This window comes from Mus caroli, unplaced genomic scaffold (genome assembly GCF_978045245.1).
Source record: "Mus caroli unplaced genomic scaffold, Mus_caroli_1 scaffold_4, whole genome shotgun sequence".
NCBI classification, from domain to species: Eukaryota; Metazoa; Chordata; class Mammalia; order Rodentia; family Muridae; genus Mus; species Mus caroli.
This window is the reverse complement of record NW_028227259.1, coordinates 145367060-145388588: the sequence shown is the minus strand read 5'-3', so window position 1 is coordinate 145388588 and position 21529 is coordinate 145367060. Positions and strand designations below refer to the sequence as shown.

General features: G+C 46.0%; 1 protein-coding gene across 1 annotated transcript in view; it reads left to right on the top strand.

The window, feature by feature from the left end:
- The first annotated feature begins 4668 nt into the window (after window positions 1-4668).
- The window catches only part of Gna12 (G protein subunit alpha 12), a 76472-nt gene continuing 59611 nt past the window's right edge, over window positions 4669-21529 (top strand). Inside the window, exon 1 of the mRNA XM_021163564.3 lies at window positions 4669-5124. Within this exon, the coding sequence (XP_021019223.1) occupies window positions 4822-5124 (303 nt within the window). The 5' untranslated portion in view covers window positions 4669-4821. The remainder of the gene's footprint in view (window positions 5125-21529) is intronic.

Sequence of the window (21529 nt, the reverse complement as noted above, 5' to 3'; positions counted from 1 at the left end):
GCAGGTTAACTCTCACACTCTCATTTCTCTTTCATTTGGGCCTTTGAGGCTTACTTTGATCAGTGACAATTCAGATTTCTTTGTGCAGCATTTTTAATTTTTGTGGTACCACAATTCACTAATTCTACCTTCATCACCAACATCCTCCTTGTCACCACCACTGTCACCACCACCATCACTGTCATCACTATTGTCACCATCACCATTGTCACCATCATCACTGTCACCATTGTCACCATCACCATCTCCACTGTCACCATCATCACTGTCACCCTCACCACTGTCACTCTCATCACTGTCACCATCACTATCCTCACTGTCACCACCACCATTACCACCACCATCACTGTCATCACTATTGTCACCATCACCACTGTCACCATCATAACTGTCACCATCACTGTCACCACCACCATCATCACTATCACCACTGTTTCCATCAATCACCATCACCACAGGCACCATCATTGCCATCACTGTCACCATCACCATCTTCACAAAAGCCATCACCATTACCACCATCCGCCCTCCACCTTGGACGTGCTAAGATTACAGGTTTGTGCTGCCACTTCTGGCTTTTTGACATGACATGGGCAATAAAATCCACATCCAGGTCCTTGTGCTTGTACTGCAAGCACTTTACTCACTGGACCACCCCAACTCCCAGCTAAACCTTTCTCTCTGCAAACTTGTTTAAAATTTATCAAGGTCCATTTCTTAGATGATTGCTACTTAGTACATGAGTATATGTCTCTCTGTGTGTATATGTGTGTATGTATGTATATATATATATGTATATATATATATGTGTGTGTATATGTGTGTACATGTGTGTATGTGTATACATGTGTATGTATACATGTGTGTACATTTGTGTATGTGTGTATATATATGTATATATGTGTACATGTGTGTATGTGTATGTGTGTACGTGTGTATGTGTATACATGTGTATGTATACATGTGTGTACATATGTGTATATATGTGTGTGTACTCTGTATGTGTATACATGTATATGTATACATGTATGTACGTATGTGTATGTATATATATGTATGTGTACGTGTGTATGTGTATACATGTGTATGTATACATGTGTGTACATATGTGTATGTATATATATGTATGTGTACGTGTGTATGTGTATACATGTGTATGTATACATGTGTGTACATATGTGTATATGTATGTATGTGTGTGCATGTGTGTATGTGTATATGTGTGTGTGTGCGTGTGTGTGTGTGTGTGTGTATACTCACAGACAGGCAGCTGTGAATTTCAGCAATGTGAATGCTAGAAACTGAATTCAGAGTCTCTGCAACAGTAGTACATATTTTTTTTTAATACTTTAGTTTTACATGTACAGGTGTTTTGCCTACATGTATGCCTGTGAGCCATGTACATGCCTGGTGCCTTCTGAGGCATCAGATCCCATAAAACTGGAGTTACAGATAGTTAGAGGCTGCTGTATGGATGCTGAGAATGGAGCCTGGGTCCAGAGAGAAAAACAGCCAGTTTTCTTAATGACTGAGCCATCTCTCCAACCCCAAGGCTCCATTTTTGTCCTCATTGATTTACAGATAAGAAAAGCACATTTGAGAGATGTTAAATGACTCGTTCCAAGTCACACATCCCTAAATGGTAAAGCAAAACCTCCAAACTCTCATGCAGGCCCTGAACCCACAGACTATATGAAGCAGGCAGTAGGTCAGGCTGCCTGTGCAGGTTCTGCTATTAACAAACCATACTTATTTACACCTAAGAATCACTGGTAGTGCTTGGAACTCAGCATTCTTTGGGGGGTGGGTATGGTATGTTTGAGTGTGTGTGTGAATATGTACTTGTAGTGTGTATACGCACACACACATGCAAATGTAGGTATGTGGATGTCTGAGATCAACTTTAAATATCTTTCTTCAATCATTTCCCTTTCTTTCCTTTTGATACAGTTATGGTTAGCTTCAGTTGTCATTTGACAGATTTGGGGGGAAAAGAAATCAGACTGGCCTGTGGGCATCTTCTGTAGACCAATGTAATGTAGGTGGGCCCAGCCCACTGTGGGCAGTGCCAGCCCTGGACAGGTGGCCCTGGGTTTTATAAGAAAGCTAGCTGAGCAGGAGCCAGGCAAACAAGGCAGTGGGCAGTAGTATTCCACAGTCTCTGCTTCAGCCTCTTGCCTTGAGTTGCTGCCGTGGCTTCCAGTGGTAGTAACCTGTAACCTGTAAGCTAAAATAAACCCTTTCCTCTCCACGTTGCTTTTGGTCATGGTCTGTCATCACGACAACAGAATAGCAAATTAGACACAGGAGAACTTGAAACTCATTGATTCAGCTGGCCTGGCTGGCCAGTAAGCTTCCGGAATGATATATTCTCTCTCTCTCTCTCTCTCTCTCTCTCTCTCTCTCTCTCTCTCTCTCTCTCTCTCTCTCTCTCTCTCTTCCTTCCCCTGACCTCCACTAGGGATTGGAGCCACATACTAGCACCCAGGGCATTTTCCATAGGTTCTGGGGATCTGAAGTCAGGGCTCCCCGCTTGCCCTGGCAGGCACTTTACTGAGCCAGCCATCTCTCCAGCCCTCCGATTGTTTTATTAGAGCTACCCTGTAACTTGCCTCTCTCCCAGCGGTGTGGAGAGAACAGATGACATCAGATAATGTATGTAAAGCACTTTAGAAATTACAGAATGCCATATAAATGCCAGGGGTAATTAAGAGACTATTATGGAGTGCATGGATACACGTGTTTATTTCAAGCACTTTAGCCTTTTAGCAAATGTGAAGGATATGGCCAGAACCCTTGTCAAAGTCCCAAATTAGATACTATCAACAGTATATAATTTCTCCCATAAAACACCACAATGTGTCACTAAAAAAAAAAGCTAAATGGTCCTTTAAAATAGTTAATGATTCTATAAACACCAGCATCAAGCTATTTATACAGTTATTTGTAAATGTCTGGAGCATTTGCCGAAAACTGTGAATTAATTTAGGTTTTTAAAACTGAATAAGGTATGAACTCTAGTCCATGGGTTCAGATTCCCCCATTTTCTGTCTTAGAAACATATTCTTAGGTGTCATGGCATGCATTTAGGAAGCAAAGGCGGAAAGATCAGGAGTTTAAAGTCATCCTTGGCTGTAATTTGCCCAGCCTGAGATAAATGAGACCTCTCTTAAAAAACAATAAACCGTGGGCTGGGGTGATACTTCAGTGGGTACAGCATTGGCTTCAAAGGAGTGGGGACCTGTGTTCAGATTCGCTAGAATCCACACACAGCCAGACGCAGTAGCAGGCATCTGTACTCCAAGCAAGATGGGAAGTAGAGATGGGCTGTCTTCAGTTTCTGAGCCAGCTACCCCAGTATATACGATGGCAAACAATAAGAAACCCTGCCTCACACAAGGTGGAAGGCAAGGGCCAACACCAAAGGTTGTCTTCTGTATGTAATAGAAAGTGGGATATGGAACAGGTACACATATTGAAAAAAATATATTTTGAGACAGAGTCAGGCTTTAGTCCAGGCTGGCCTCAAATTCCATATTTTCCTGTCTCGGGCTCTCTCAATACTGGGATTTTATCACACAAGCTTGACCTCCTCTTACAACATCATCTCTAGCCAAGATGGTGAGAGAGTTACTATGTAGCCCTGACTGGCTTCAAACTCATCTCAGTTCTCTTGCTTCTGTAGTGGTTCTCCATGCAGCACCAACACCCTTCAGACACCACACTTATACCACACCAAACTGCCTGAGTGATTATGACAAACACAGATGTGTGTGTGTGTGTGTGTGTGTGTGCCAGTCCACATACATACAAAGGCCAAGAAGTCGCTCAACTGCCTCCCCTCTGTAACGTTTCAAACTGCTTCTCTCACTGAGCCTTAAGCTTATCACTGGGGCTAGGATAGCTGCCCAACAAGTTACTGGGATTCTCCAAAGGTGCGGTTACAGGCACAACTGGAAATTTGAACTCATGTCCTCACGCTTTCACGGTTCTTTCCCACTGAACCATCTCCCCTTAATCACATTTTAAGAAAGTGCCTAGGGAGACCCATACAATAATTTTGTTTGTTTGTTTGTTTGTTTGTTTTCTCCTTATTTGGGGCCCATGTAACACTCAAAGCAGCTTTTGTTTGAAAATGATGACCCACCCTGCTTCAATGTTTTTGGAAGGAAAACGACTGAGCTTTCTCCCTAAACTTAAGAGCAGGAGGACCTCATTTCCCAACTTTGCAGCCACGTCTTGGGCTCACAGCCGGACCAACCTGGGAATCAAGGCAGAGAGTCACTCTGTACACCTGGCACTTTTGGCCACGCCCCATTTTCCACAACTTCCAATCCCAAGCGTAGTTATTGTGACTGACAAACGATCAGAGCACTTCTAATTGGTCGCGAAGGGCTGCAGCTCCTCCTCCTCAATGGCCCCACCTCCCTTTCATTCTGAAAGAAAGAAGTTTGCTCAGCAGTCCAATAAGAAGCTCCCTCACCGAAAAGATCCCGCCTTTTTCGGCACCGGCTCCGCCCCAAGGACCACAGGAGTGCCCGCCTCCTCCAAGGCACGCTTGTCCAATAAAAAAGCGCGCTGCCCAAGATAGAAGACTTCTCAACCAATAAAAGAGTTTCTGCGCGGCGCCGCCCCGCCCTCCGCGCCTTCCCCTCCGCCCCTCAGCCGGCCCGGCGAGTGAGGGCCTCGGGGCGGCGGCGGCGGACGCAGCCTGAGGGAGCGGCGGGCGGGGCGGCGCCTGGCCCGGCAGGGCCGCGCCGGCTGAGGGGCGTCCATGGCGCGCGGGCCCCAGCGGGGCGCGGCCGCGGCCTGAGGGCGGCCATGTCCGGGGTGGTGCGGACCCTCAGCCGCTGCTTGCTGCCGGCCGAGGCCGGAGCCCGCGAGCGCAGGGCGGGCGCGGCGCGCGACGCGGAGCGCGAGGCCCGACGGCGCAGCCGCGACATCGACGCGCTGCTGGCCCGCGAGCGGCGCGCGGTGCGGCGGCTGGTCAAGATCCTGCTGCTGGGCGCCGGCGAGAGCGGCAAGTCCACCTTCCTCAAGCAGATGCGCATCATCCACGGCCGGGAGTTCGACCAGAAGGCGCTGCTGGAGTTCCGCGACACCATCTTCGACAACATCCTTAAGGTGACGCGCGGCCCCGCCCACACACACCTGGTCCAGGTGGCGCGCGGGCCCCGCCCCCTTTGTCCTCCACGGACCCGCGACCCTGCCACCCGGCGCCCCTCCCTTCCAATAGGGACCTCAAGCCATGCCAGTTGGGGTTACTCCCGTGACCTCCCAGGGGCGCGATAGGTTTGCAGAGCCCTGGACGCTTGGGGACCGTGGGAATGCAAGCTGGACCACTCTTAGGGACTTGGGTTACAAATAGAGTGTTAGGGCTGGACACGTGGATTGAGGGTCGCCAACTCTCCCTGGCCCTCCAGCATGCAAAGTTTATAGTGTAGGTTGGAGGACATCAGTCTTCGTTTTTTATTTGTAAATGAGAATTGACCTCCCCCCCCCCCACACACACACACACATTATATCATATAGCCCAGGCTGGCCTTGAACTCACTCTGTAGCTAAGAATGACCTTGAACTCCTGATCCTTTCTCTCCTCAACTTCTCAAATCCTGGAATTACAGAGGAGGAGGGCGCTGTGTCACCATACTTTGTTCGTGTAGTGCTGGGATTGAATCCAGAACTTCACGCGTGCTAGGGAGGACATTACTAACTAGACTAAGTTGCCAGTGTTTGTATTTTTGAGCTAGGGAGTCATGAAGCCCAGGCTGGCCTTGCCATGTAGCCAAGGCTGACCTTAAACTCCTTATCCTTCTGACCCGTCTCCCCAGTGGTAGGATTACAGGTGTGTGCCACCCATACTTTGTTCTTTAAACCTTTTAGTATGATGATTTAACATGTCACACCAAGTTAGGAGAGATGTTAGAAGGAGCTTCGAGACACCCACTACCCAGCTTTGAAACAAGGGCCAATTCTGTGCCAATCTTGTTCGTCCCTAACCACCTCCCTACCTGTACCCCCAGCCTCACCCCGACCCCAGTCTCCAAGTTAATTCAAGATATATAGTTGTATTAGAAAACATCTTGGTATGTGACACTAAACCTGCTTTAAAAGCATATGCACCATTATAGAACTAAAAAAAGGAAGAGAAAAAAAAAAAATCAGACTAGGAACGTGGTTCAGTGGGAAAGCACCAGTCTAGCAAGTACAAGCCCATGGCGTCCAACCTCCACACTGCAAAACACAAAAACAAAGAACCTTCCAGAAGCCTTCTCATGTCATTCAGGGTCCACGTGTCCATTGTTGCATAGTTGTTTTGTCTGTTTGAACCAGATGCAATAATCCTCATGTGCTAATGAACTCAAGGTCCTGTCCCTTGTGCCTTTTATATTCTGTGCCGTATATGTGAAAGAAACAGTCATGTTGACAGAGTCTAGGATCAGTGTCAATACCGTGAGTCTTTGCAGAAGGGTCAAAAAGAAAGTTGTGGAGAACTGGGCCTGTAGCTCTGTTAGTCTCTTCCAAAGTGCATAAGGCCCTGGGTTGAGTGCCGGATAAACTGGTCAAGGTAGCATTCTCCTGCATTTTGAGCACTGTGGAGGTAGAGGCAGGAGGATTTAAGTTCAAGGCTTAGCTGCTTGGAAGGTTTGAGGCTAGCCAAGACTATGTGAGAGCCTGTCTCAACGTTGGAATAAGATGTAGCAAAAGTCTAGACACAGAGTCTATTCTGCACCTAGATTAGCTTCCTCTTCAAGTTTCTCATCTCTCTTTTTCTTCTTGATTCTTTCCAAGCCCCTGGTTTTTTTGCGGGGTGGGGGGACAGGTCTGAGGAACACGGTTTCAAGCAGGTAGAAAGGTTTGTCTTATCAGAAAAGCTACCCTCAAAACTAGATTTTTACAGGGCCTTGGTTTTTTAAGTTAGCAAGGGGACGCAGAAGCCCATCTGGGACACGTCTTTCAGTTCGGCCTTGAGAAACCTTGGTGTAGGGCGGTTGGGCTGGGATCCTGGGAGCCAGACTTCCGGGCCAACACTCCCACACTCAACATGTTTGTTACTAAATGTTTCATTTTAATACAAGTAGCTCCTCTGGGTTCAAGATGGGGAGAAAATCTTATGAAGGAAAAATCACACACTTTTCACCTTTCAGAGAGAGCCTCAGGGAAGCAAGGGGTTCTGTCCAAGTGCTTCATAAACATTAAGGCAAACCTTGAAGGGATGGGTATAGTGTTCAGAATTCCCGGCATCTTCAAGGATTTTGTAAAACTTGACTGTCACTCAAGGCCTGTTTTCCAGCATCTCCTTTAAGGAGCCTGGTTTTATTTTTGCTGCTTTTCTGAACCCCAGAACCAGGTAGGCTTGGAGGGCTCAGTTTCTTTCAGCTTCAGAGGCAGAAAAACTATTTGGGAACATAGATCTCAAGTCTGCTTTGCTCTGTTAAGTGCGTTTTAGAGAAGTCAGTCTCCTTCCTGTGCTCATCAGCATCCCCTTTTACTGTTCCTCTATGATTTTGTTGAAAATATCTTCTAGGTCTTGTAGCTGGAAATCTTCTCCTTCCGTTCTTATTATTCTTAAATTTGGTCTTTTCATCCTGTCCCAGATTTCTTGGGTGTTTTGTGTCATGAACTTTTTAGATTTAGCTTGCTTTTTTTGACACAAAACCTCTTCCTGAGTCCTTCCATCTCCAGGACTCCCTCAGTTTGTGTTGTCTTTATTGCTTCTAGTTCCATTCTCAAGTCTTGGACAGTTTTATTCGTTTCCTTCACCGGTTTGATTGTATTCTCCTTAAGGGATTTATTTATCTCCTCTCTATAGGCCTCTATCATCTTTGTAAGATTGGATTTAAGGTCATCTTGTACTTTGGCTATGTTAGGATATCCAGGGCTTGCTGTAGCAGGGTAACTGGTCTCTGGTGATGCCATGTTGCCTGGCTCTTGTTGATTGTGTTCTTACACTGTCCCTTAGCTATCTGGCTGTCCCTCCTGTTGTCTGGATGTTCTCAATGCCCGCAGGACTCCTGGGGAGGCAGGCAGAGCCTGAGAGTGGATCGGTGGAGCACAGGAAACAGGACACTGCTCGCCTCTGCTGGCTGTGCCCCAGTGGGCCTGGAGGCTGGGGTTAGTGGGGAGGGTCATAAGCTGGATGTTCCTGCCCCTTACTCCCCCCGCAGACCTTGGGGTAGGGAGCAGAACAGCAGGGAAAACCATGGGCCAAACAATCTTTTACTGGCTTCCTTAGCAACAGAAGCAGGACTTGTTAATAAGGAGTCTGCTTGTTTGGTTTGATACAATACCTTTTTTTAAACTGGATTCTTTTTTTTTTTTAGTAATAATTTAAAATTTTTAGTCCTTTACAATTTCAAACATGTATAAGATGTCTTTTGGTTATTTTTAGACCCTATCACTCTCTTCCATTCCCCTCCTAGTCCCACTGAGCCCCTTCTAACAAATCCCCCTTCTACTTCCACACCATCTTTTCTTCCCGACTATTTTACTCATTATTGAACATGTTTTATCTGCTGTAACTAATTAGAATTTAATTTTTCAACTTTAAACCCCTCCCACTCCTCTCTCCATCCTGGCATTATCACTCAGTTCGCCCAATTTTCTCATTTTGTCAGCTCAGGAATATTGGTTCAGTGGGTAAGGGCACTTGTTTTGCAAGCAGGGGTCCTGAATTCAAATCCCAAACCCCATGTAAAAAGCTGGGCAGGGCCTGTAAACCCCAGCATTGAGGCACCAGAAACAAATGTGGCTTGCTTGACAGCCAGACTGGCAGGAATGAGCTTCCAGTATACTGGAGACTCTTTCTTATGGCAATCAGGCAGAAAGTGATAGAGGAAGACACCTGATGTCCTGTTCTGGCCTCTGTGTGCACACCCACACACTCGTGTGTGCACTACACACCACACATAATATTCTATAAATGGAATTTGTGCAGTGTAAGCTTTTGGAGTTGACTTTTATCAGAACATTTCTGTGGCAATCCCTGTGTAAGCAACTGCACATGGCAGTAATTCCAGCCTTATTGCTGAGTAATGGTCCACCTTTCCGTTCACCTGGTGAGAGGTGTCTGGGCTCTTCCCACCTTCTGATTAGTACAAATAGGCCTTCTGAAAGCATTCATGTGCATTCTTTTAGTTTGGTTGGTCGATTGGTTAGTCATGACACAGTCTCTTGTAGCCTAGGCTAGCCTCAAATTTAGCATGTTGCTGAGGCTGGCATTGAACTGACCTTCCTGATTCTCCCTTCCAAGTGCTGGGATGACAAGCGTGGCCTGCCATGTTCCATGTACATTTTTTTGTCCATGTCTATGTTTTCATGTGTCTGGGATGAATATTCAGTAGTGTAGTAACCAGGTCATACTGTAGTGGTGTATTCGTTCTGATAAGAAGCTGCCTAGCTGTTTCCCAAAGGAGCTTGTGCATCCCTTGTCAGTCTCTCTGCATCCCTGATGGCATTAGGCCTTAATCACTGTCTTCCTTCAGCTGTTCTTAGAGGTATATGTTGTGTTTTCTTGCAATGTTAATTTCCATTTCCCTGCTGCTAATGATGCTGAAAATCTTATTTTTGCCTTTCACCCTCTTTGGGGAAAAGTTTGTTTATTTTTGTCCCTCTTCTAATTAGGTTCCTTGTGCTTTGTTGTTGAGTGTGAGGAACTCTTTATATATGCTAGATACTGGTTCTTTTTCCCACATAAGGATGACACATGTGGTCTCTCCTTCCATTTTCTACACTGGGTCTTTTGCGAAGTAAACATTTTAATTTCAGTAAAGTCCACTGTATTCATGTTTATGGATCATTCTTTTGCTTATCATGTCTTAAGAACTTTTTGCTTGGCCCTAGATCTAAAAAGTTTTCTCTAAGTTTTATATTTTTACATCTTACATTTAAGTAAGTAGTACAGATGGAAGTTCATTTTTCTCTGTCTGTGACTGTCCAGTTGCTCCAGAGCTATTTGTTATTTTCCCATTCAACCGTTTTATGTCTTTATAAGAAGGGTAATCAGTTGGTCTGTATATGTACATCTGAGTTTTCAAGTGTGTTCCAGTAGTCTGTATGTCTGTCCATATGCTAGCATCCATCACATGTGTTGGTTACTGTAACTCTGTGTGTGAGCTTCAGTATTTCTCCTGCATTATCTTTTGCCAGGTTTTAGCTATGCTGGGGCCTATGTCTTTTTTCCTTATCTTTGTAAAAACTCATGTGTATCCTCATGCCTGATCGTGGGTATCCTTGGAGCCAAAAGAGGAAGTTGGGCCTCCTGGAGCTGAAGTTAACTGCAGTTGTGAGCCATCCGATGTGGACCTGGGAGCCTAAGGTCCTCTGCAAGAGCAGTCCATGCTCTTATTCCCTGAACATCCTTTCAGTCCCCATGTAACTTTTTCAAATGATCTATGTCTATAAACACCTTGTTGAGAAGTTGATGCAATTGGCTTTAAACCAGAAGATCAACTTGGAAAGAACTGACCTCACGCCTGTGTTGAGTTTTCTAACCCCCGAACAAGAGTACCTTCATTTCAGTCGGATTTTTTTCCACCAGCCAGTTCCACTTCCTATGGAGCCTAAACATGTTTTATGAAGTTTATGCCTCCGAGCAGAGTTTTCCTTCAGGCCGTTATAAATGATGCTGTGCTTTTGCTTCAGGCCCACGTTTACTGCTAATGAGAACAATGTATTTGGTGACTGTGCTTGGGTCCTGTGCCAGTGACTTTGCTGAGCATAGTGGTTATAAAAGAGCTTTCTGGTAAACCACTCGACGTTTTCTACACAGACTGTTGTGTTATCTGCAAGTAGAGATTGTTTTAATTCCTCCTTCCTGTGAGCGTGCCTGTGCACATATGGCAGCACCAATAGACTCAGTATCTAAGAAGCGGGATGTGTGTGTGTGTGTGTGTGTGTGTGTGTCTGGTGAGCAAGAGAGCATGGAGAGGAGAGGAGAGAGTGGCTGTGTCCTATTGCACTGTATTCATGCAGAAACCACTCAAGGAATAGATTTAAATTTTTTTTAAATGGGAGTACTTCTTTTTTTTTTATTAGATATTTTCTTTATTTACATTTCAAATGTTATCCCCTTTCCTAGTTTCCCCTCCGAAAATCCCCTATCCCCTCCTCCCCTCCCCTCCCCAACCCACCCACTCCTGCTTCCTGGCCCTGGCATTCCCCTATACTGGGGTATAGAACCTTCACAGGACCAAGGGCCATCCTCTGCTGCATATGCAGCTAGAGCCATGAGTCCTGGGAGAAGAGAATGCCTTTCATTTCTTTTTCTTTGCCTATTGCAATGGCTACAACTTTCAATGCTGTGTTAAGTGAGGGTGCTGAGAATTCTGATGACCTTTGTATCTTTACTGTTGCTGACAGTGTCTTCTGTTGACTGATTTTGTTTGTCTTTGTGTATGTGTGACTGTGCCTTTGTTCTTGTGGAGGCCAGAGGTCAGCCTTGAGTGTCATCGCTTGCTTGAAGCTTACTGATTCAGCTAGAATGGCTAGCTAAGGAGCCCCAGGGACTGTCTCCTCCCTCCCACAGGTGGGTTTACAAGTAGACCACTACCCAGTCCAACTTTTTTATGCCAGTTCTGGGCATCAAACTCATGTCTCGATGTTTTCATGTACAACTGAACCATCTCCCCAAATGACTGATTTTTTTTTTTTTTAAACACCACACACACACTTTTTTTTCTTTAGTAGTTTATGAGGTGGAGCCCAGAGGTGCTACACATTCTGGACAAGCACTCTACTGCTATGCCTCACTCCCAGATCTCTATTTTTTTTTCCTACCCTTCCTATAGGGTTAGTAGTTTTATTCCTAATTTTTTTCCCTAAGCAAATTGATAAACTTTTTATCTCATTGATTTTCCTTCTTATGGTGTTCCAGTTTTTAAGTTTCATTTATTCCTGCTTATTTGCTTATTTTTGAGAAAAGGAGGGTGGTCCTCTTTGTGTAGCCCAGGCTGACCTTGAACTAACTTGTGGTAATTCTCGGCCTTAGTTTCCTGAGTACTGAGATAAATGTGAGCCAGCACTCCAGGGTTAATTCTGCTTTTTCACTATATTTTTCTTCTTCTGTTTATTGTGGATTCATTTTGTTCTCCCCTGCTCCTGGTTGAGAGAGAGAAAGTCTCCCAAGAGCTGCAATTAAAGGTGTAAGCCACCATGCTCGGCTCCTTCCCTTTTTGTTGCTTGCAGATAGCCTGGAACCAGACTGGTCTCAAACCAGAGAGGCTGGCCTGGAGCTTGTAGTCCTCCTGCCTCTACCTCCCAAGCGCTGGGGTTCTTTGCCTTCCTGCTGTCTCCAGCTCCATCTCACCCTTAGGAGAGCTGGGATTCTGGGTCCACAGGCACACCACCAAGTCTGCATCCGGCTTTGTAGATGGGTTCAGAGGCTTGAACTTGGCTTTCAGGTTGTCAGGCTTCTGAGTCAAGCACCTTAACACTGAGCCATCTCACTGTCCTAGCATCTCTTTCTCTGTCTCAAGTGCTTTAAACCACCCTCAGTGCTGCCTTCGGCTATAGCCACACATCTTGAAATCTCTTCTGTTTTTATTCTGTCTTGTGTTCACTTTATTATAATTTTTTGGCCATCTTTAATTGATAATTCATGTGTGTGATGCACTTTCTGACTGTTGTCTGTCTGTTGTTGAGTACTAAGTGTGTCAATTGTGATTGGAGAACACACTCTATGTGGTTCCCGTTTGTTTCTATTTCTTGAAGCTGTTCTTGCAGCCCAAATCACAGTCCTAGCTATGCTCTGTGGTCCTGTCTGAATATTCTGTAGGCACTTGAGGACATGCGTAGCCTGCTGTTTGCTGGGGTGTTCTGCACATCAGCTGATGTTGGCTGGCGGTGATGAGTGTAGTGTCCTTACTGAGCTGTCCCGTGCTTTCATCAGTTGCCAACAGTGGGTATTTACATCCCCAACAGTAATTGTGGGATCTGTCTTGCCTGTTGCTTTGTCCATGCATTTTGAGGTTCTGTTTTGTGGTGCATAAACATTGACAATTTGAAGCATGTTTCTACTGAATGTATGTGGCCTTTGCATGAAGTCAGGATATGTACGTCATGTCCCGGGCAGTGTGGGAACTGGCTAGTCTCCTTGCCCTGGTACCTTCTTTATTGGCCATTGTCCACCTCTTTCTAAAGCTGATTTCATGATGTCTACTCTCTACATCCTTTCACTTTTCATCTACTCATGCTATGTCTGGTGTGTGTGTGTGCGTGCATGTGCGTCATGGCACAGGGGTAGGTGAAGGTCAAAGAACAGTTTGTAGAAGAGTTTGTTCTCTTCTATATGAAATCCAGGAACTGAACTGAGGTCTTAAAAGGGCTTCCATATGTAGCGCAGACTAGTCTCTTAATTTGTGACCCCTCCTTCCTCTGCCTCCCAAGCACTGGGATTACAGACTTGTACTACCACACCCAGTTGATGTAGTTCTGAGGGTCGATCCCAGGGCTTCATTCATTCTAAGTACTCTACCAACGGAGCCCTATTGCCCTTCATTCCTAAAGGCTCTGCCCTCACTAGCTCTAGAATTCATATTTAACACTGACTTATATGCTTGAGACAGCATCTCCTATAGCCTGGTCTAGCCTTAAACTTGTTATGTAACAAAGGATAACCTTGAATTTGGATCTTCCTGCCTTCATTGCCCTGGTGTTGAGATTACAAGCATGCACTACCCCACCCAGTTTATGTCATTCTGCTGATGGAACCCAGAGAGGTTCTCTATGGAGTGGGACACTTAGTAGCCGTGCTGCCTTCTGCCTCCCATGCTTGGCGTTGGTCGTGTGGGCTGGTGTTCCTCTTCACGGCTTTGTTTTTCTCCAGCTGCTTTTGGGGCTTTTCCTTTGTCTTTAGTATCCAGAAATTTAATTGTGATTTAGATCAGCATAGATTTCTCTGTGTTTATCCTAATTGGGACTTGCTCATCTTCCTAAGTCTGGACATTTATGTCTTTTGCCAGACTTTCGAGGTGAGAGTTCAGGGGATGGGAATGGGGGAAGAAGATACAGCACTGTTGTGTCAAATACTTGTGAGACTCTGGTGACAGAGCTGCCCAGCTCTTTGTGTTGTTCGGTCTTGTTCCATGTTTTCCTGGACTTGGGGTTAAGCCGAACGCCACCCTCTAGCCAGGCAGTCCCCACAACACTTAGCTGTTGGTCCAGCTGCACTTTTGCTCTTGACCTCTGAGTCTTTTCCTTGTCAAATGAGGCTGTAACTTTAGCCCCTGGGTCTGGGTAACAGAGCAACACCAGCCCAGCCCCTCCTGCATCCTTGGTCCTCTATGAGAGCCCTGACTCTACCCAGTGGACAAATGGAAACATCCCTGCCAGGCAGAGGGTGGGAGATTAGATCCCTCCATGGCCCTGCCACATCTCTCTGCTAGGTCACTTGGAACATGCCTGTTTCCTGGTTCCTTGGGGCAGGAATATAGGAAAATTAGCTTCCCTCTCATTCTGCTGAACTAAATATTTGGGCCTACTTGTTGCTTTGATTTATCATAAATAATCCCAGTAAGACTGCCTGGTCCATTCTTTTATCTTGACGATGCTACTCTCTTGATTCCTAGCTGGGCTCCCTTGGAGCCCATGTATTTGGTATTTCGGAAGCCAAATAAGACCACCTTTGGTAATAGAATGGCCTTCACACTGAAGCCCAGCGTGGAGTCATCGGACAGTGTTTCCATCTTTCAAAAATGTTCAATGTTAAAACAATTGTTAATTATTGAACTTCACATACATTTAGAAGCCAATAATCTATTTGGAAGGTCTTTGTTATGTCATCTACATGATCGTATCCGTGTCTCATTTAACTGCTTCAGCTGAGATCCTTCTTACATGTATATGGATTGCTTTAGAAACTTCTGGGGAAATTGTATTATTGGGGGGGGGCATTTTGAAGTAAAATAATTAAATTCAGAATGTTCAGGGCTGAAGAGATGGCTCAGCAGTTTAAAATACTTCCCACTCCTCCGAGGGACAGGAATTAAATTCCCTGCACCCACATCTGGTGGCTCAAGGCCATCTACAACTCCAGCTAAAGTGATCCACTTCTTTTGGTCTCCTTGGGTAACTGCACACACGTAGCGTGCATTCCACACATAAATAAAATTAATTTTTAAAACAATTCGTTTAGGTTCAGAATGTGCAAAGCACTGTACTGGGTGCTTGTGGGGGAGGGGCACTTCATGAATACCAATTATTCCTAGCCTTGGGCATCTGTTGTGCTTGCAGAGATATTACACAAGTAAGTAGAGTATGATTGTATACCACACTAAACGCCACTGTGGAGGCGGAGAGGTGACTCAATGGGAGAAGGGAAAATTAACCCTGGCAGAGGCAGAGGCCATGTCCAGGAAGCCTTTGAAGACTCTGGAAGATTCCAGCAGGCAGAGAAGGAAGATACACAGCAGGAACCATTTGGGCAGATACAACAGGTAGGGCTATGAAGACAGGAGGCATAGGTTGGAGCTGGGCTCTATAATTTAAAGGAGTGCTTTAAATGTGGTGGTTTGCTATGCAGACTACAGTCATAATGGAAAGTCCATACACAAAGCATGTAGTTTCAAGGGTATCCATGAACTACAAATTAAAAACTTTTATTGCAAACTGAAAAGATACTGGGGGTTTTAAGAATAGAAGCATAACTCAATTTTAAAGTGATTGATTGCTTAGCTCCCATCTAAAAAACTGGGCACAGCAATGCGCCCCTATGACCATAGCACTGGTGGAGGTACTTGGGACTTGCTGGACAGCCAGTGTTGTCAGCACAGTGAGTTCCATGTTCAACAAGGAGACCCTGTCTCCAAAACTTAGGTGGAGAACAATAGAAGACAGCCAGTGTCTGCCCTTAGCCTCAACGTATGTACATGCAGGCACATGCACCAGCACACACATGCACACAGGCATGCACCCCCCAACCCAAAAGAATTACTTGGGTTTTGTTATTTAGAACCTGAGGCCAAGGAGTTTGAGACTCTGGAGATGTCCCCATTAGCTATTTTTGTTTTCAATCAGGTTGAAACTGGCCTCTGATAGTCAGTGATTTTTGAGCTCAGAAGCCTTGCTTGGGGTTCAGTGCCTCCCACAGTGGGTGGGCTGGCAGGGGTGCTGAGGAGGAAGTCAGCTTCCTGGGTCTGGAGCACAGTTGGGTTTTTACTGCCTTGTTGGCAAATTGCACTGAGTAAGCAGATTTTCTCTTACACTTGGACACATATGGTTGGTTCTTTTGAAACGCCCAAAAACAAAAGCATCTTTTCCATTAGTGGGGGGGTGGGGGGGTTGAGCCAGCAAGATCTTTGTGGCTAGCTCCAAATGAGAGGTCTTTCCCTCTCAGATTCCCATTTACTTGTGTGAGAGGAGCAGTACTTGACCTTCATCATGTCAGGTGCCATTTGGAACAGGCCTGCACTGGTGCTGGCACATGTTCAGGATCAACTCATAGAGCAATTTTTTTCTTAATGGCAAAGTCAAGAATGAGCCATGGAGCCCATCACTTGTAGATGAAGATACAAAATTTATTAAGAGTTGTAATTACAGGGTGATTGTCAAAGGAGCTAGTGTAATGGGCCTGGTGCTTCTCTCACTACCTGAAGGGTAGCATTATTCCTAACGATAGACGAATTGCATCTGCATCTAGACTAAAGGGTTGGAGCCTGTGAGGCTGAGGTGGTGCCTATCTGAGCTCACCTCTTGGGAGGCAGAAGCAGGAGAGTCACTGCAAGCTTGCAGCCACCTTGGTCTGTGCAGTAAGGACAACATAGGGAAACCTTCTCTAGGGAAACCAAGAGGCTTCACAGCCTGAATTGGATCTCCAGAACCTATGTAAAAGCTAAAAAAGAAAACCAACTTCATAGAGTTGTTCTCTGACTTCCACATGTGCACTGTAGCACTCATGCCTGCATACACATATCAAGTGTATGCACATGTTTATGCTCACACACACAATAAATAAAATCAAGGTTTGAAAACAAAAATCAAAAAAGCTGCAGTGGGCTGTCAACGCTGTCACTCAGTGTCACCTGACCCAATTGTCGAGTAAACAGGAATAATTATAGCTGGCCTGGGTGATGGTCTCTCTGTGTGCTTCATTTGCCAATTTAGTCTATCTTGGGCTGGAGAGATGGCTCAGGAGTAAGAGCACATGCTGCTGTTGCAGAGGACCTGTGTTCAGTTCCCAGCTCTCTGGAAACACTGGCATGTATGTGGTGTGCATACATACATTGAAGCACACATACACAGAAAATTAAATTAAGGCATCTGTTTTGGGGGAGAGGATGTGGTTCAGTAGAAAATATGGGCTTGGTGAGCATGAGGCTCTGTGCTTGATTTCCAGCACCATTCATAGGACAATGTCTGTGTCCGAATAAGTGTTTAACTCTGTCCTGGTGCACGGACACATTTTTTCACTCTGCGTTAGTATATCTTTTGCAGCAGCTGCTCCTGGATGGGTTCCTTGAGCTAATCTCAGACTTGAACTTTGGATACACACGATCCATATGGCAACGGAGCATAGTCCTTCCTCTTGGGAGGGCTTTTGAGGAGCAGTCAGGAGTTACAAATGTCCTGGGTGGATAATGTCCATGTGGCTGGCAGCTTTCCCTGGACTCTGGCACCAGTCTTAGCACCTCATCTGGACACTACTTGACCCTATAGTGTCAGACTACTGCAGCCAAAGCAGTGGTAATGGCCTTCAGTGGTGCTAGCCTGTGCTCTTGCAGGTGACAGAAGACACCTAGCAGCTACTGAAACCTAGTTGAGCAAAATTGTGGGTGGAGGAGTATGCAGGTACAGAGAGCAGATTAATGGGAATTGTGACGGCTGTGTCTGCTAGGGTGGACTTGTCATCAGGGTCTGTTTGGGGCAGTAGATCAGGTGTCTTCCAAGTCTGCAGGAAGACCTGCTCCATCCCTCAGAGCCAGTCCGAACCATGCTCTGAGTCTGGCCTTTGGCCTTATCTTTTAGGTGGCTTATCTCTGGGACTAGAAAGACAAAGGGAGGACAAAGCAGGAGGCAGGATATCAAGAGGCTAGGAGGATGCAAGCCAGGAGACCTTGCCTGACTTGAGGCCACACCTTTCTTCTAATGGGCTTCTGATGAGATTTGGTTGACTAATCCTGCACTGTGCTAGGGCCTATGGTTCAAACAGGTAGGAAATTTTCGTCAGGGCTAGGGTTAAGGTGGGCACACACCTCCACAGCCACCAAGCACCAAGAGACACAAAGATAACAAGAATTTTTAAGGTGAAATTCTGCTCATCTTTGTAGACAAGATGCACAGAGCTCTGAGAGAAAGGCAGGTTAACCCAGAAACAATGTTCCTCTCTCCCTTCCAGCTTCTTTCCCTTCTTTCACACCTATAATCCTAGCACTCAGGAGGCTGAGGCAGGAGATTCACAAATTCAAAGTCAATCTGGCCTACAGAGTGGGGGGGGGGGCACACAGGCACACAAAACAGGGCTGGAGAGATGACTTAGTCAGGAAAATTCTGGAAGACCATAGTTTGAACCCCAGAACCCATGTTAAAAATCCTTGTGTGACAGTGCACGTCTGTGATCCCAGCATGGGGACACAAAACCAACATTCCTAGGGCTCTCTGACTCTTCTGTTGAGCCTACTTGGTAAAACTCTATCGCAAAAAGACAGGAGGGAGCAGCACCTGGGGAGCGGTACCTGAGGATGTCCTCTGACCTCCACATGCACACACATGCCCTCCCTCAGTACTCAGGAACAGATTGCAAAAGATGAGCTTTTCTCTGCCGTAATACGATTTCCACTTTGCACTCAGATTTCTATCTGCAAATCTTGCCTCACACAGATAGCCAGTGACTATATATTTTTCATGGCCACATAGGTTGGTTTTTTGTTTTGTTTTGTTTTTTTGTTTTTTTGAAAAAAAAATCATGCTTTTCCTTGGGAGGAGGGGAGAACAGTGGAAAACTCTATTAATGTTAAGTCTGGGGTATTTAGCGCCAATTATAATTCTAACACTTGTGAAGTGGAAACAGGAGAAATTCAAGGTTATCTTCAGCTACATACCGAATTTGAGGCCAGCCTGGGCTGCTCCAGACACTTAATCCTAGCACTGGGAGGCAGAGGCTGACTCTGGGAGTTCAAGTCCAGGACCCACATAGTGAATATCTGCTCAAAACAAAACAAAAAACGGGGAGTGGCAAGGATCAGGGGGAAACTGTTAACAGTGGTGTGGAGCGTCTAGGCAGAGAACACCCTGGCTGCTTGGTCAGAATAGAGAAGTGGAGACCTGGCCATTTACCTCCTTATCAGTCCACATTCAGTGGGTTGGAAAGTATTGAGACGCATTTTAAGCAAACATACCAGGACTGTCAGCAACTAGTTCGAGCAAGTGTCTCATTAAAAGTAATCATCTGGGGAAGCTGAGTCAGCAAGTCCCTTAATGTCTAACCACGGACCAAACCCTGCCACTGCTCCAAATGGCCAAGGCAGACAGACAGACAGACAGGCAGGCAGACTTTTCGGGTGCCAAAGTCAAAAGCCTAAAAGAGGAAAATAGAAAAGGCAAAAGACTGAGTGGGGGGAAAGGCAAACTGGAACAACGGATTGCTCAGGGCGTTGTTTATTGTGTGAGAGCTCAAGCATACAGTCAAGATAGGATGAAACAATGGCCCAAGATAAAGGGGAGATTGCTGTGCTAATGGGAAGAGCTTGAACTGCAGATAACAGCTGGGAGAGCAACAGGAAGCAGCAAATAGTCACAACTGAGGAATAAATTAACAGTGTTCCCTATGGAACAGACCAGCATCCTTGCCCAGAGAAGCGTGTGACTTTCCTTCCCATTATACCCCAGAGGGAGTGGACCCTGGCATGTTCTAAGACCACCTCTTCCTCCTGCCATGCCTCTGCTGGCCTCTTCTCATGGCCCTCTGTCTTCTTGGTGTCATGGTGGACAGGCCATGGCAATGTGGGCATACCTATAAAAGAAGTGTCTATCTGAGCAGAGAGAATGCTGTTCCTTGGACCACCTGCTGAACTGAGATCTTCAAGAGCAAGATTATTTTGATTCTTTAATCTGCGTGTGTGTACATTCATATGCAAGTATGAGCATATGTGTACATGCATGTGGGGGTCATATGTTGGTCCCTAATTTCCATCTTTTTTTAGAACAGGGTCTTGTTTGCTGACAAGCAACCTGTTGTGTTTTATAAAAAGATAGAGAGGGCCCTTTAATCCCAGCACTTCGGAGAGAAAGGCAGGCGGATTTCTGAGTTCGAAGCCAGCCTGGTCTACAGAGTGAGTTCCAAGATGGTCAGGGCTACAAAGAGAAACCCTGTCAAAAAAAAAAAAAAAAAGAGAGAGAAAGAAGTGTTTGGAGATGCAGTATGGTGTGGGGGAAGGGAGTGTCTGCTGGCCCATGCTGAGGTATCCCTTCCCCCTGAGGGACCAACCACATGCTGATATAGTATAGAATAGAGGTTATTCAGGGCATGGGGAGGGGAGTTGAAAGGCGCAGAGAGAGAGGGAGAGGGCACAGAAGAGTAGAGGACTAGAGACTGGCCATGAGCACATGGAGGGGGGATGGGGACAGAGGGAGAAGAGGGTAAGGAAGGAGCAGGAGCAAGAGGAGAAGAGAAGGGAGCAAAAACTAGAGAGTGAGGAGGGGGCAAGCAGCCTCCTTTATAGTGAGTCAGGCACACCTGGCTATTGCCAGAAAACGGTGGTGTAGAGCCAAACAAAATGCCAACACAGCCCAGGCTTGCTGACCGAGGAGCTTCCTCGTAGCAGAGTTCTGGGATTCAGAGACATGCCCAGTATGTGAGTTCTGCAGATTTGAACTCAGGTCTTCACACTTGCACAGCAAGTACTTTTACCTACTGAGCCATCTCTTCAGCCCTAGGGATCATTTTATCAATTACTGGTTGGTTGGTTTGGTTTTTAATGTGTATTTTTGTGTGTGAGTGTATACTACATGCAGGTGGGTGCTTGCAGAGGCAAAAAAAAAAAAGGGGGGGGGTTGTTGGATCCCTGTAACTAAGTTACAAGTAGTCTTGAGTTATCTTTTGTGGGTGCTGGGAACCTGGAAGAGTAGCAGGCACTCAGGCACTCTGAACCACAGAGCCACCTGCACCAGTGTAGCAGGCCATGCTGGCCTTGGCACTATGAAGGTGTTTGGCTGTACAGTTCTCAACCCTCCTTTCACATAGGTCCCTTAAGAGGGGTAGCTGATTACTGGAGAGAGGCAAGGCAGTGCTTATATTTCATGTTTTGGATAGGAAAACAGAGTCACTAGCCCTTGGTGAAACATGACTGCCTGGTGGGGTGTTGAAAAGGTGGCTTCAATACCGTGAGCTTGTCTAGTAGAAGTGGAAGGCTGGTGTGAGAATTGCTAGCCATGAACATACCACCCCAAGCCTGGTGTGGGAGGGACAAGCTCACACCTCAGTCAAGCTCACCTTCTCACACTACTGCCTTTGCTCACACCCACCTTCTCACTGGCGGATCAGTTCACACTCACCTCACACTAGCACACACCATCTCTCTTAGTGCCCACGTGTAAG